Source organism: Miscanthus floridulus, chromosome 9 (assembly GCF_019320115.1).
Source record: "Miscanthus floridulus cultivar M001 chromosome 9, ASM1932011v1, whole genome shotgun sequence".
Classification (NCBI taxonomy): Eukaryota; Viridiplantae; Streptophyta; class Magnoliopsida; order Poales; family Poaceae; genus Miscanthus; species Miscanthus floridulus.
In genome coordinates, this window is record NC_089588.1 from 81983245 (window position 1) to 81996954 (window position 13710).

The following is a 13710-nucleotide window of genomic DNA, read 5'->3' on the forward strand; positions in this document are numbered from 1 at the left end:
CCTAAAAAAGATGTTTTCAGCACATAGTAGATATAAACATGTCCCTAGGATAGAAACATGTTTTCAGCACACAGTACATATATAGGTGTACTGTCAGACAAAGATATTGTTTGGTCACATCTAACCATATATAGGTGTCCATACCAACATCACCATATCGTCTACATATCAAAGTATAGTTATTATTAACTGTGCTAGCTGCCCAAAAGTCATCACTGCTCCCTAAAACATCACTTGTTGTCAAGCTTCTAAGGCTTGGCTTCCACCTTCTTTGTGGTGTCATTGATCTGCCCAGTCATTGCGTCCTCCTTTGTGAGGCCATCGATCTGCCCAGACATGGCGACAAAAGTCTTTTGGAAGTCCTCGATCTGCATGGCATGAATAAGTGGACTGCGGGACCTGTGGAAGATAAAGTTCATTAATTAGATTAACATATTCAATATATCATTTCTGGATTGGTTTGCCATGTATGAAAGTTTAGATTAACATATCCAATCTATCAAATCTGCATTTGTTCTTTTCTGGTACCATTCATGATTAATCTCTCACAACTAAAAAGATTAAAGAGGAGACACCGTTTTGGTTCGACAAAAACTTCGCCTCACCTTCCTGCCCTCCCCCATGCGATTGTCCCTCTGCCTCACGGTGCGATCCCACGATCGCCCACGTCCGCACTTCCTCCCACGCGCGATAGCCCAGGTTCGAAGCCTGCTAGCACCGAAAAAACAAAAACAAAAAAAACAGAAATTGTCTCTTCTCCTTCGTGACACCAGAGGACACACGACTTCCCTCACGTGACTAGGGTTTCTGTCCGCCGCCCCGCGGCCAGTCGCGGCCCTCCGGTGCTTCCCTTCGGCCAGCCGCCGCAGAAGCCAGGGCCACCGCACGTACGCGCCCCTTGATTCTCCCTCCCTGATTCTGCTTTTCTCTCGCTGCCAGACCAGGGTGTCTGATCTGTTCTATTCTGCTGCTGTGTAATGGACCGATGGTGGCTGGTGCTGAGGATGCAGTGCAATGGGTGCTACAGTGCTGGAGGACGAGGTCGGAGGTTGCGTACATGACGCGACTGAGGACCACAATGGTAACTGGATTTCTATTCTTATAGTTACTTGGGCATGTGATAGGGACTGCATTCATTATCCATACTAGATGCACCAAAATGTAACTCACAATAACAATAGGATAGGACAACGTGCGCTACAAATTTACTATCAATAAATATGGTGTCTCTCATTTGGATATGGCCTTAGGAGTGTGTGCAGTTTAGTACTCTGCATAATTTAGACAAAAGTAGTCCTAGAAGACTGAATTTTGTGAACGATGTCGAACATCTATCAGCGTACACCGTACGCGCCTCTCGATTCTGCTGCTGTGCATCGTAAATTGATGCCATTAAATTAATTTGAGGGTAGCTACATTGTTTTCACCATATTGTATAGGTTCTATGACGTAGTTCTTGGCAAGTGCTAGAGCAGGTACATTTTTATTTTATTTTTTTGTTAAAGTTATCATGTAGTTCCCCCACTGCCATGGCCTGAATTGAGCTTTCGTTTCGTTTCTCGCTATGGCAAAAAGGTGGTTTCTTTATTGTGGGTTAAACTGTTAGCACCTAGCTAAACTATGGACCAATTTGAGTGCTGGTTTGCATAAACAAATTTTTGGATGAGTTGCCTATATGTTTCAGATGAATTGTTCTTTTTGTTAACTACAACTTCATACCAGGCTGGTTGCCTGCCTCAACCTAGCCCACAGGCCGGCCACCTAGGCTGGCGCCCAGCAGCGGCATGGGTGGGAGTGGAGTCCATCGGGCGGCAACGGCGATGGCGGGAATGGAGGAGTCCATTGGGCGGCAGCGGCAGCGGGGCGGGTCCGGGAGTTCGAGCAGGATCTGGTGTCTCTAGCGCTGATGGGGGGTACAGTGCACACCGTGGTGGTGCCAATCGAGCATGTCAAGCAGTTGTTGCACGCAGGACGGCAACGCCGCTCTGCTAGGCAGGGCACATAGGTTCGTGGGTCAACATTTATCCTTGTACAACATTTATCTTAACATATGTCCTTTTAGAATTGCCAATATTTCCTTTTATATAATTATTTCATTGTATTTTATATACCATGACCATGATCCACGTCTTATCTGCTGCATGATCTGTTGCTTATATCTTTTTTTCTGAATGCCTTGTTTATGGATGAAGGAAGGTGGAGGCTGGACCGAAGAAGTACAAGACAAAGATTATAATTAGTGTCCACCCCATCATGCAACTCATTCCTCTATGGGTTCTCAAATGCCAAGGCCTATAGAACAGAGTAGTCTTTGTAACTGTGATCACAGACCTCAACACTTGACACCCTACATGGTATATTCAGTTAATGATAAGGAAAACATATAGTAAAGCAATTTTTTCACTTGATCTGACAATTAGAAGAAGAAAAATGCAGGTTCCATGCTGATGTGAACAGATGTTACTGCCCCTCAGAAGAAGTTGCCAAGCAGGCTGCACTTGATGATCTACAACCTTCTCAAATCCGCGTGTTCGGTCTTCCGCGACCATCATTCTGCCTTGCAGTTCTTGTTAAGGTATTTAGTTCACCCTAAGTTTTTATATTTCTATTCCTGCTAATTTTAGTGTGAACCATACATGGTCATTCAAAAGGCTGAGATATTCATTTTACAAGGTTTTGTCCTGTTGCATTCAATGAATATGCTGTATACCCCAAAAGCGTTACTGTTCAAGTTTCAAGAAAACAGAAAAATATGTCTGCATTGATTTGTCTGAATACTATTATGCTTGAATTGGATCCTGAGCTTGAATTTGATCCACTTATATGAGGATGGTTTGAGGGAACTTGAATTGGATCCTGAGCTTCCTACAGTGCTACTCATGGGAGGTTGAGGGCATGGGTCTTGTCTAGAAGACTGCCAGAGCCCTAGGAAAATCATTGTTTGACAAAGAGCTTGGAAAACCAATTGGGCAGCTTATTGTCATTTGTGGCACTTGAATGGAAGATACCAGTAAAGGTTTTATGCACCTCACTGCAGGCATTTGTTGTTTTAATTATTTTCTAAAGGATTCAAACCGATTCATCTGTAGAGCAGGATATTCTAAAAATAATTGCGTTGTATTGTTCAGTGCTTACAGGCTCTCACCTGTCAGTTCCTTTAGTTTTTGAGTAATTCGAGTTTGATTTTCTCCTAGGCATTTGTGAAAGAAGAAGGGAAAAGTGATACCATTAAGGAAGCTTAAATTGGGAGCGAATACAAAGCACCTTGAGAAATGAACAATTGTGTGATCTTGGGGAGGCAAAGGTACGCTAATTTGTTTTAGCGTAGTTTTATTACAGATAAGAAATTGCATTTCAATCTGCATGATCTTATGAAATGGAACAAATATTTTGGCCCTTTTTTGCTGCTCTGTCAATAGCCACATATTTTGTCGAAATCCAGGAGCAGCGCTCAATCATATAAGAGTTTTTTCATCAAAACAATTTTGATGGCATTTACTTCACCGAATGCAACCTGATTTTTGTTCCCTGATTAATTCTGAGCAAACTCAGATATATGTAAATGTTATATCTCTTGTATCTGTTTTGTTTATCTATAAATTTTACACAAATCAGTATACATTTATAATAATGTTCACTATACACAATAGGGAATATCTTTCTTATTTCTTGACGAGGATATTCGGGCAAGACAAAATATTGACATTTTTTGTGGCTCCCATTGCAAGGCTTGGACATTTACCAATATAAGCATAAGATTGAAGGTAATGGGCCAGTCTGAAACTGTTAGGGATGGTCACCAACTCATTAGGAGATTGGGCAGTAACTGATGAAACATTGCTGGCTTTGAAATTTTTGGTATTGGACGGGTTTATAAAACTTTTATATTTCTGAAAAGGTGTGGTTCATAAAGTTTTGAGATTGTATTAAAAATCAAGGAAAATTCCTATCTTATATCGTTCCATTAGCTATAAGTGACTATGTGTGTGTTTTGACCTATGGAATCACCTTGGCTAATGATGCTTGTGCTCCCCGCTCCCAAGCATGGGTAGCCTGGCTTATGAATCCCCAAGTTATTTTAGGCCTTTTATCATGAGCACTTTTGCCCTAATAATTTGGGGATGGACTTACAGATGGCACTGAAAAACTAAGATGAAAAACATGGATACAGAGTATGAATAGCACTAACCATGCTTAGACAGCTGATACAATAATCCTTTATCAAGGGGTCGACTGTCAATGGTGCTTAATTCTATGATATTGAGGACCAGAAATGTTTGGTACTACCACATATCTGACGGGTTGGGTTGACTGCACTTTTTTGTGCAATGAGACAAGCAGGAGCGACATTTGAAGACTGATTTGAAGAGTGATGCCAATGAATGCTTGAAAGCTGTGTACAAGGACCAAAAGCCACCATAACACCATGCCAGAAGAAATTTTGAAATAGTTCTAGAGTTGGACATGGTTAATTTAAACAATTTTGTACACATTTAGTTATTAATTCAAAGTTTCCCATTACCTTGGTACCAGATAACTGAACTTGAGATGCTTTATTGCACTCTTAGTTCAGAGAATGGCAGTGCCATTTCTCCTCGCTGTGATGGGCACATTGATTTGCTCGTTGTCATATGAGAAAAAACTTGTGAGCATGATGCTTTAGCAAAAGAACAACTAAAGTTGAATGGACAGTGTCGACCTGTGCATCACCTCAACTAGCCATCGCTCTCTGAGGTCGACGGTCTCTACACCGCTTAGTTTCTCGTGTAGCATGTAGACCGACTCCTTTATGGAAGACAACCGATGTCAACAAGAGTGAAATGACAGTGATGATGGTGGAATGATAGTCTCATCATGTTCAAAGATTCATTTTTAGTAACAGTATAACACATGTTTAAATTAAAATTTCTATGATTTTATATTGCTCTCGGTGACTATTAATTTCACGAACTTTACTTTTTGGATTAAATGTTACTTTAACGTCAGTATTTCATTTCACAGTACTATTATCTTATCGTGCGATCCATATCTTTTTTAACAAAAATTTAGTTATCACATAGCAACGCACGGGCATGCTACCTAGTAATGTAACTAAGGAAGCATGTTGTAACTAAGGAAGTGAATGTGGCACATCTTGATGCAGTCGCTCCCTGATGAGGTATCCCCGCCGCTGGTAATCTCCTATGGCTCGTGCTTCTTTATGGGCTTCTTGGCGCCCCTAGCAATGGATGAGGGCGCCGACTTCATCGTGGTCTTATAGGGCTTATACTTCGCGGCTAAGAAAGTGGTCATGGGCAACTTCTTCATGGCCGAGGAAAGGGCTTCTTCGTGGCAAAGGAGGATGCCTTCGCGACGGCTAACTCTCCTGTCCAAGAAAGTTAGCCGCTGCGAAGCCATACTCCTCCGCTGTGAAGAAGAAGCCCTCTTCCCCCACCACTAAGAAGAAGCCCACGACCTATTTCTCGGCCACAAAGTATAAGCCCTATAAGACCACGAAGCCGGCGCCCTCATCCACCGCCTGGGGCCAAGAAGCCCGTGAAGAAGCGTGAGCCGCAGGAGATTACCGGCGGCTAGGATACCTCATTGGGGAGAGACTATGTCGCGATGTGCTGCAACTGCTTGAATGGAGATTTACTGTGTCTAGTGGCGAATCTAGGATTTTGTCTAAGGGTATGCCACCCAAAAAATTTCATATACAATTAGGTAAATTCATTTCAGCAATTCGGTAATAATTGTAAAATTGACAACGTGATTCGGTATATATGCACTAAGTAACACAATAGGGTTTAAATTCATGGATTAAGTTCAAACCATTCACTAAATATAGTATAAATAGTTCAAAAGCCATACCGATAATGGAAATATAGGCATAAAAGAGAACCAGAGACTTACATTGCTATTTTTCTGACTATTTTATTCTACGCTTTTGAAGGGACATAAATGTCTTGATTATATCATCTTCATCAACTTCAAAGAAAATATCCTGCTCAATGAAAGTGACTAGACAATCATCCAAAAGACTATCTCCCATCTTATTTCTTAACTTTGTTTTCACTAAAACCATTGCAGAAAATAACCTTTCAACACTTGTCGTTGCCACGGGTAGAAGCAATACCAATTTGAGGAGCTCATAAACCATATCATACTTTGTGCCTCTTTGTTTGAACAAGCTTAACTAAGAGATCAACAATATTGTCTAGACCTTTGAAGCTATCATCATGTCTCATGTCATCAATATAATTATGTAGCTGCAATTCAAGTTTGAGCAAATTATTATTTGAGAACTCATTTGGGTAGAACTCAGCTAGTCTACAGTCTACATAGCTTCTGTGCATCAAAAGAAGCAAATGAATTGGAAGGACTGAAGGCCGACATACAAGACAACAACTCCATATTAATCTCGTCAAGCCGATTATCAAGTTCTTGACTTATTTGATCAATGACACCAATATATACTTCTCTTCTGAAGTGGTCATCATTGGTTTGCTTTTGGGTACGAGCTTTCCTTGCTGATTTTCCATAAGGAACATAATCACCATCCATAGCAGGAACTTCAACACCATGTTTATCACAAAATGAAGTGATCCTCTCAAGAAAATTATTCCAACCATCATACCTCAATTCTTGCATTCTTGTCTTTGTCACATTAACAAGTGATATTGCATTAAGAATATCTTGGTCCCTTCTTTGCAAACACTCAAATAACTCGTTTGTATATCCAAGAATAATATACATTAAGTGTGTAAAGAAAACAAACTCAAAGGTCTCAAATGCCCCAGTCACAAAATGTATTTTGGTCCAATCATCCTTATATGAAGGATCACACCCAAGATCAACCAGTACATCATGGATTGCTTCATACATGGTAATGATGTTGCATACCATTTTGTAATGAGATCCCCATCGAGTATATCCAGGCCTAGGCAAACTCATCTCTTGATGTAATTTGGTTCTAGATTCAATTTCACCACAGTCAAGTGCTTTCTTGACATTCTCAAGCCTAGCATTTCTAAGCATGTCATGATGCTTACAAGAAACTCCAACAATATTCAACAAGATAGATATTTGATCAAAAAACTTTTGCAATCAGTATTTCCCTTGGCAACAGCAACAAGAACCAATTGGAGTTGATGAGAAAAACAATGAATATAATAAGTAGAAGGTGATTCTTGCATGATCAATGTTTTCAACACTTTAATATCTCATTTCATGTTGCTAGCCCCATCATATCCTTGCCCACGGATTTGAGTCATACTCAAGCCATGACTAACAAGTAAAGCTTCAATTGCATCCTTAAGTGATAAAGAGGTAGTATCATCTACATGAACAACTCCAATAAAATGCTCACATGGCCTCCCCAATTTATCAACATAATGCAATCAAGAAACTAGTTGTTCTTTATGTGATATATCACTAGACTCATTAGCTAAAATTGCATAGGGCTCATCACCAAGTTCTTCAATTATTTTCTTTCTAGTTTCTATGGCACAGCAGTGAATAATTTGCTTTTGTATGCCTGGGCTAGTTAAGGTACAGTTACCTAGAGCGGTGTCCAAAACATACTTCTTCACTATTTCCGGTAAGAAACTTCAAAAGTTCAATGAAGTTCCTTCTGTTGCTAGATTCTTCACTTTCATCATGTCCACGAAATGCCAACCCTTGATGCAAAAGAAACTTGATACACCTAAGTGAATAAGTCAACCTTTTCTTATAAAGACGAAGATCCTCGTCAATCCACTTCTCAATATTATAATCAATTGCAACCTTGGGATTTTAAAGCCAATGTATCTCTCTTGAGCTACAATATGTGCCTTAGAACCCACATGTTTGAGAAATGCTTTCTCTCCTATGTTCCAATTCTTCCATCCATCAACAGTAAATGTGTCTAACCCAGTACCCTTCTTAAACAAGTAGCATATAAAACAAAACACAACATCCTTCTTAATACTATACTCAAGCCAATCATGATTGTACATCCAACAATAATTGAATCCCCAATCCTTGCCTAAAATCTTTCTTTTTGGAAAATCATGTGCAAAAGGTTTGAATGGACCTTTAATAATATATGCTCTTCGAATTGCATCTTGATCATTAACAGGATATTTTAGAATGGGACGTCTTTCACCTGGATCATGTGGAAGGCGATTGATGTCATAAACTGATGGCAGTGAAGACGGTTGTGGCGGTGGCGGTGGCATATGATTTGTAATTTCCTCAATTCTCTCATGAGTTTGCTCTTCCACCACAGGTTCAACCAGATCTGGGGAATGATTAGAAGCAGCAGCAGCTGCCGCCGCCTTTTTTGCTTGATGCTTCTGAAAAAGAGATGCAATATCCGAGTTTCTCTTCATAACTGCATAAATATTAAACAATTTGTTATTTGTGATGTTAGCAAATAGCTATGAAATTAGACAATAATTTTCTAAAAAAGACGAAGAGCGGAAGATTAAATTTTACCTAAGAGAAATAGCGAATCGGCGAGCCTCCGTGACTGCGTGGCCGTGCAAACTGCAAACTGTACATGCGTGATCAGTGAACGGAGGGCAGCAAGGCAGAGGCCAGAGGGCACTGGCCACCGGGACCAGGGCGTCACAGTTGGTCATGCCTCACCGCATCGGCATCGGCGTCGGCGTTAACTGTCAGGGCGGCGGTGTCGTGAGTTCGTGACTCCTCAGCCCCGATGAACGGATCCAGATTAGAATACCGAAAGCCAAAAGTGAAACGCGTGTATCCTGTAGGCGTGTATGTACTTGCCACGTGGGCCGCTTCCTGGGGCTTCTAACTTGGCGCTTCCGTGATGGCGTGATCAGGTGAATATTTTTTTTATTTTTTTTATAAATACAGATGTGTATAATACCTATATTATATTGCACACTTGCCAATCAAACAGGGTACACAGGGTATGCCGGGGCATACCCGGCATACCCTGTGGCTCCGCCACTGACTGACTGAATTGGTTGGATGGAGCCGAGAAATGGAAGGAGACAAGCTCCGACGCGCCAACCTACAAACAATGTAATGTCTCTGAATTCTCTAATTGATTGTGTAGGGTTAATTTGTTGAACCTCTGTTGCTCTCCAATATTACTGTTGAATTGAGACAATTTTTTACCTTGCAGTATGAACTAGCACCACATGTTCGTAGTTGGTGCAACTTTATGGAAATTTTGGCTTATATCTATTCCAATCCGTACGCTATGTGTTGACAAGACGAAATTAGCTATTATTTACATGGGCTAAATCATGCCTAGTTCTGTGCTGTTTTGTTGCTCGCTAATTATGCCTGCATTGGGAGCAGCTTCAACTCCAATTTCACTCAATATAATATTGTCTTTATGGCTGTAATAGAAATAATTATTGGATGTGTCAAACTTTTTGCTTAATTGGCTTTACTCACTGCTTTTGAAGAATGACAACATGCCATATTCACTTCCTTAGTTATATTATTAGTCATGGATGGTACCAGAAAAGAACAAATCCAGATTTGATAGATTGGATATGTTAATCTAAACTTTCATACATGGCGAACCAATCCCGAAATGATAGATTGAATATATATGTTAATCTAATTAAGGAACTTTATCTTCCACAGGTCCCGCAGTCCACTTATTCATGCCCTACAGATCGAGGACCTCAAAAAGACTTTCGTCGCCATGTCTGGCAGATCGATGGCCTCACAAAGGAGGACGCTATGGCTGGGCAGATCGATGACCTAACAAACAAGGTGGAAGCCAAGCCTTAGAAGCTTGACAACAAGTGATGTTTTAGGGAGCAGTGATGACTTTTGGGTAGCTAGCACAGTTAATAATATCTATACTATGATATGTAGATGACGTGGTGATGATGGTATGGACACCTATATATGGTTAGATGTGACGAAACAATATCTTTGTTTGACAGTACACCTATATATGTATTGTGTGCTGAAAACATGTTTCTATCCTAGGGACATGTTTATATCTACTGTCAGGGCCGTCCCACAATTGTTATGGGCCCTTGGGCCAGTAAGACACTAAGGGTCCAACAATGTAATATTTGAATAGGACGATTAAAGTATATAACTTGTAGCATATATTTAATTCTTTTTGAAAAGGTAACAGTACATCAAAGAAGATAAAAAAAACGGTAAAATAACTATGATGGTTACCTCAAATAAAACTACGGTGCTTCAGTGCTTTTTAAAAAAGCGTCTTCGGGCATTTCTTGATGCAAAATCTTCAAGAACACTTTCAAGATCAATTGTATCTAAAATATCCTTCTCAATGCTACACATAGCCAAGCCATTTAATCTTTCTTGTAGCATAGTTGACCTCAAACAATTTTTCAATAGCTTCAATTTGGAGAAGCTTCTTTCAGCTGATGCTGCTGTCACTGGAATAGTTAACAGAATCCGATATGCAATAGAGGCATTTGGATAGCAATCTGCAACTTTAACAAAGTGAAGAATCTCAGATGCTGACATCAACTGATCTGGCAAAGTTACTTGCAACACTTTCAACTCAGAGAACAAATCATCTAACTCAACATCAGACTTGTTGTCATGAGAAAAAGTATTGACAAAAGTTGTGCAACAGTCTCGTAGATCACTATGATCCAAGGACTTTAGATTTTCCGAATTGAATAAGAAACCAAATATTTTCTCAAATTCCTTTAGCTGATCAAATCGAATAGTCAATGAAACAATTGCATAATCAACAATAACTAGGAAGTAGTCATCATTGAAGTCATCTATATCTGACCGTTGTAATTCTTCAGTTTCATCATCTTGTTCATCAAATTGCTTCTTCCTTTTACCTTTACGTTTTGTAGGAAATGTTGGCTCCACATCCAAACTAGATGCAATGGATTTTGCAGTCTCAATACTTGCACTTAAGCCTGTGTCTCTATACTTCTTAAAATATGATATGACCCCTTCTATCTGTTTCAAAGTACTATCCAAGCACACAATTGGAGACTGCAACTTTTTGCTCACCATGTTGATAACAGATAAAATATCTTCCCAAATAACCATACCAACTAAAAATTCAAAATTCTCAATAGTGGTTACCAATGATCCAGCTTCACTCACCGATTTTGGGTCCTCGATACAAGTTCTTTCCACCTCCTTCAGAGCTGATCTTATTTGAGAAGCTTGATACCTGATAGGTTGCACACTCTTTATTCGACTCTCCCAACGAGTATCAGACAAGGGTTTGACAGTGAACCTCTCAATATGATCGGTCAAAATTTTCCACTTTTTAGTAGATCATGCAAACAATGCATATATCCGTTGTATGACACCAAAAAAAGTAATAGCTTTTCTACAGGATTTTGCCATATCACAAAGAACAAGGTTCAGACTATGACATGCACATGGCATATACAATGCTCTTGGATTAATTTCAAGCACATGTGCCTGCACACCTTGATGTTTTCCCTTCATATTGGAACCATTATCATACCCTTGACCTCTCACATCATCAATGTTCAAATCAAGAGACTGCAATGCATCCAACAATACATTAAAAAGCCCCAATCCTAATGTGTCATCAACCTTTAAGAACTCTAAAAAAAATTCCTCTACTCTTGGAATGGCACTTGACATATTAACACACCGCACAATTAGTGTCATTTGTTCTTCATGACTCACATCTAGGGTACAATCCAAGATAACAGAGAAGTACTTGGCATATTTTATGATCTTTAAGATATGTTTTTTCACAGCATCAGCAAGCATAGCAATTAACTCATTCTGTATCCTAGGGCCAAGATAATGATGATAGATTTCATTATTTTGAATGCGCCTAATATGTTCTTGCATGACAGGATCAAATTCAGCAATCATTTCCACTGTGGCCAGAAAATTACCATTATTTGATTGATAAAGTTTTGCATTTGTTCCTCGAAAGGCAAGATTTTGTTTAGCAAGAAACTTCACAGCAGAAACTATTCTTACCAAAACTTGTCTCCAACGCTCCTTCTCTTTTGCAATTTCCCGCTGCATTTCATCCTCAGTTGTTTTATTTTTGCTCAATCTAATCCGAAGATCATTCCATGTATTCATGTTTGTCAGATGCTCTACACTATTCTCATGTTGTTTTAGTTTCTCACTCAAATGCTTCCAATCCCTCACTCCATCATTTGCTAACAAAGAATTGTTCTGATTTGATTTGAATAGCTTGCAACAAAAACAAAAGACCTTGTCCACATGTTTACAGTAAACCAGCCACTTACTGTCAACAACCTCTCCATTAGTTAACTTTCTGGAGTAGTAAGCATATGAAAAACGCCTATTACTGGGATCACTAGGAAATTGTAAATCCATCTCTCTCACAGGCCCTTTCTCAATTAAGATATCTCTTTTGATATTGTTAAGATTTTCCCATGTCCTAGGATCAAAGATAGTCAACATTGATTGTTCATCAATATATAAATTTTCTGTATCATCCGAAGGCTACAAATTTTCACCTGATCCCAAAATGTCCTCATTAGCATCAGCTTGCGCATCTAAATTTTCCTCCCCTGCAGCACCTTCATTAGCATCAGCTTGCACATCTAAATTTTCCTCCCCTGTACCACCTTCATTGGCATCAGCTTGTGCATCTAAAATCTGCTCGTCTGTACCACCATCATTGCCATCAGCTTGTGCGATTATTGGTTGATCATGTCCCTGCCCCTGATCTTGACTGACTTCGGCATTTCTTGATGTTGGAAAAAACCTATGCAACGCACCCTTTTGCGATTCTCTGGATTGAAGTTCTTGTTTTCTTTCTTTCCTTTTTTGAGCACTGGACTTATGTTTCTTTGGCAACATCTAACGTGATAAAAAAATATTGAATTACAAATCAAATCCCTGAAGCCTAGCCCTATCCCCATAAGAAGGTATTGATCTGTACACTAAAGTACTACTGAACTGTAATCAAATTGATTTGTTTATTTAAGAGACCTGATACCTTTGCCGACTTGCCGTTGCCGTGAAGATGGACGCCGCACCGCAGGCCACGCCGGAGGGACGTCCGAGACTCCGAGTTCGTCGCGGCGCTCGCTGAGGGCCGCCTCGGCGCTTCGGCGGCGCGGGGCTGGAAGTGTTCGAGCCAGACGTGCCCCAGGCGTTGATGGGCTGATGGCGCTCGTCGTCCTGGCAGTCTGGCACCGTGGCACGTATTACTCAGGCCCTGGTATTACGTATATACTTATACAGGAACATGGGCCTAACGTCCTCGGGCTTGTAGCACACTAGCACGCGAACTCGACGAGGTACACCGGACGGGGCCGCTTGAAGTAGTAGACACCAGCAACGCATCAACGCCTGGGGCACGTCTGGAGCCAGGCAGTCATGGGCCCCCAGCCTCATGGGCCCATGGGCATCGCACAGGTAGCCCCCCCCCCCCCCCCCCCCCCCCCCATAGGACGGGCCTGTCTACTGTGTGCTGAGAACATCTTTTTTAGGGGTGTCTAGCCAGTCTTGGTACTAGCTCTTTGCTCCATTAAAGAGGTGAATTTTTTCTTTGGCTGGTTTCCAAAAATAGGGTCCTCCTATTTTGTATTTGTATGCATGTGAGCTCTAGCAACTATTATCCTATATGTTATCTAACCTCAATGTAACCTATGTACTCAATCTGACCTCATGGAGGCCCTGGATGAAGTGGTTACTAAACCCATACTTCACAAGTTGTGCAGGAAGTATGAGTGGGAAACGGGAGGCCTAGGATTAGGCGGCCGGCGGTGAGGT

The 13710-nt window shown here is 40.6% G+C and overlaps 2 protein-coding genes across 2 annotated transcripts; both read right to left on the bottom strand.

The window, feature by feature from the left end:
* Window positions 1-248: 248 nt before the first annotated feature.
* LOC136480169 (uncharacterized) lies at window positions 249-6864 on the bottom strand. The gene is made up of 2 exons (XM_066477797.1): window positions 6314-6864; window positions 249-399 (listed from the first exon to the last, which is right to left on the bottom strand). Exons 1-2 carry the CDS (start codon window positions 6862-6864, stop codon window positions 249-251), a joined length of 702 nt encoding a protein of 233 aa, XP_066333894.1.
* A 3303-nt stretch (window positions 6865-10167) lies between these two features.
* Window positions 10168-12390, bottom strand: LOC136480170 (uncharacterized). Its single transcript, XM_066477798.1, has 3 exons — window positions 11629-12390; window positions 11403-11478; window positions 10168-11015 (listed from the first exon to the last, which is right to left on the bottom strand). The coding sequence occupies exons 1-3, from the start codon at window positions 12388-12390 to the stop codon at window positions 10168-10170; spliced, it is 1686 nt and encodes a 561-aa protein (XP_066333895.1).
* Window positions 12391-13710: the final 1320 nt, after the last annotated feature.

What these genes read in the sequence shown, in the direction of transcription:
- LOC136480169 (XM_066477797.1), bottom strand. Translation starts at nt 6,864, where the DNA reads ATGTATGAAGCAATCCATGATGTACTGGTTGATCTTGGGTGTGATCCT. An exon ending in GCACAGAAGCTATGTAGACT is followed by an intron (nt 400 to 6,313) that starts GTAGACTAGCTG and finishes TATCTTCCACAG; the next exon opens with GTCCCGCAGTCCACTTATTC.
- LOC136480170 (XM_066477798.1), bottom strand. Translation starts at nt 12,390, where the DNA reads ATGTTGACTATCTTTGATCCTAGGACATGGGAAAATCTTAACAATATC. An exon ending in TCTTGGATTGTACCCTAGAT is followed by an intron (nt 11,479 to 11,628) that starts GTGAGTCATGAA and finishes GATGCATTGCAG; the next exon opens with TCTCTTGATTTGAACATTGA. An exon ending in TATGAAGGGAAAACATCAAG is followed by an intron (nt 11,016 to 11,402) that starts GTGTGCAGGCAC and finishes TTGAATTTTTAG; the next exon opens with TTGGTATGGTTATTTGGGAA.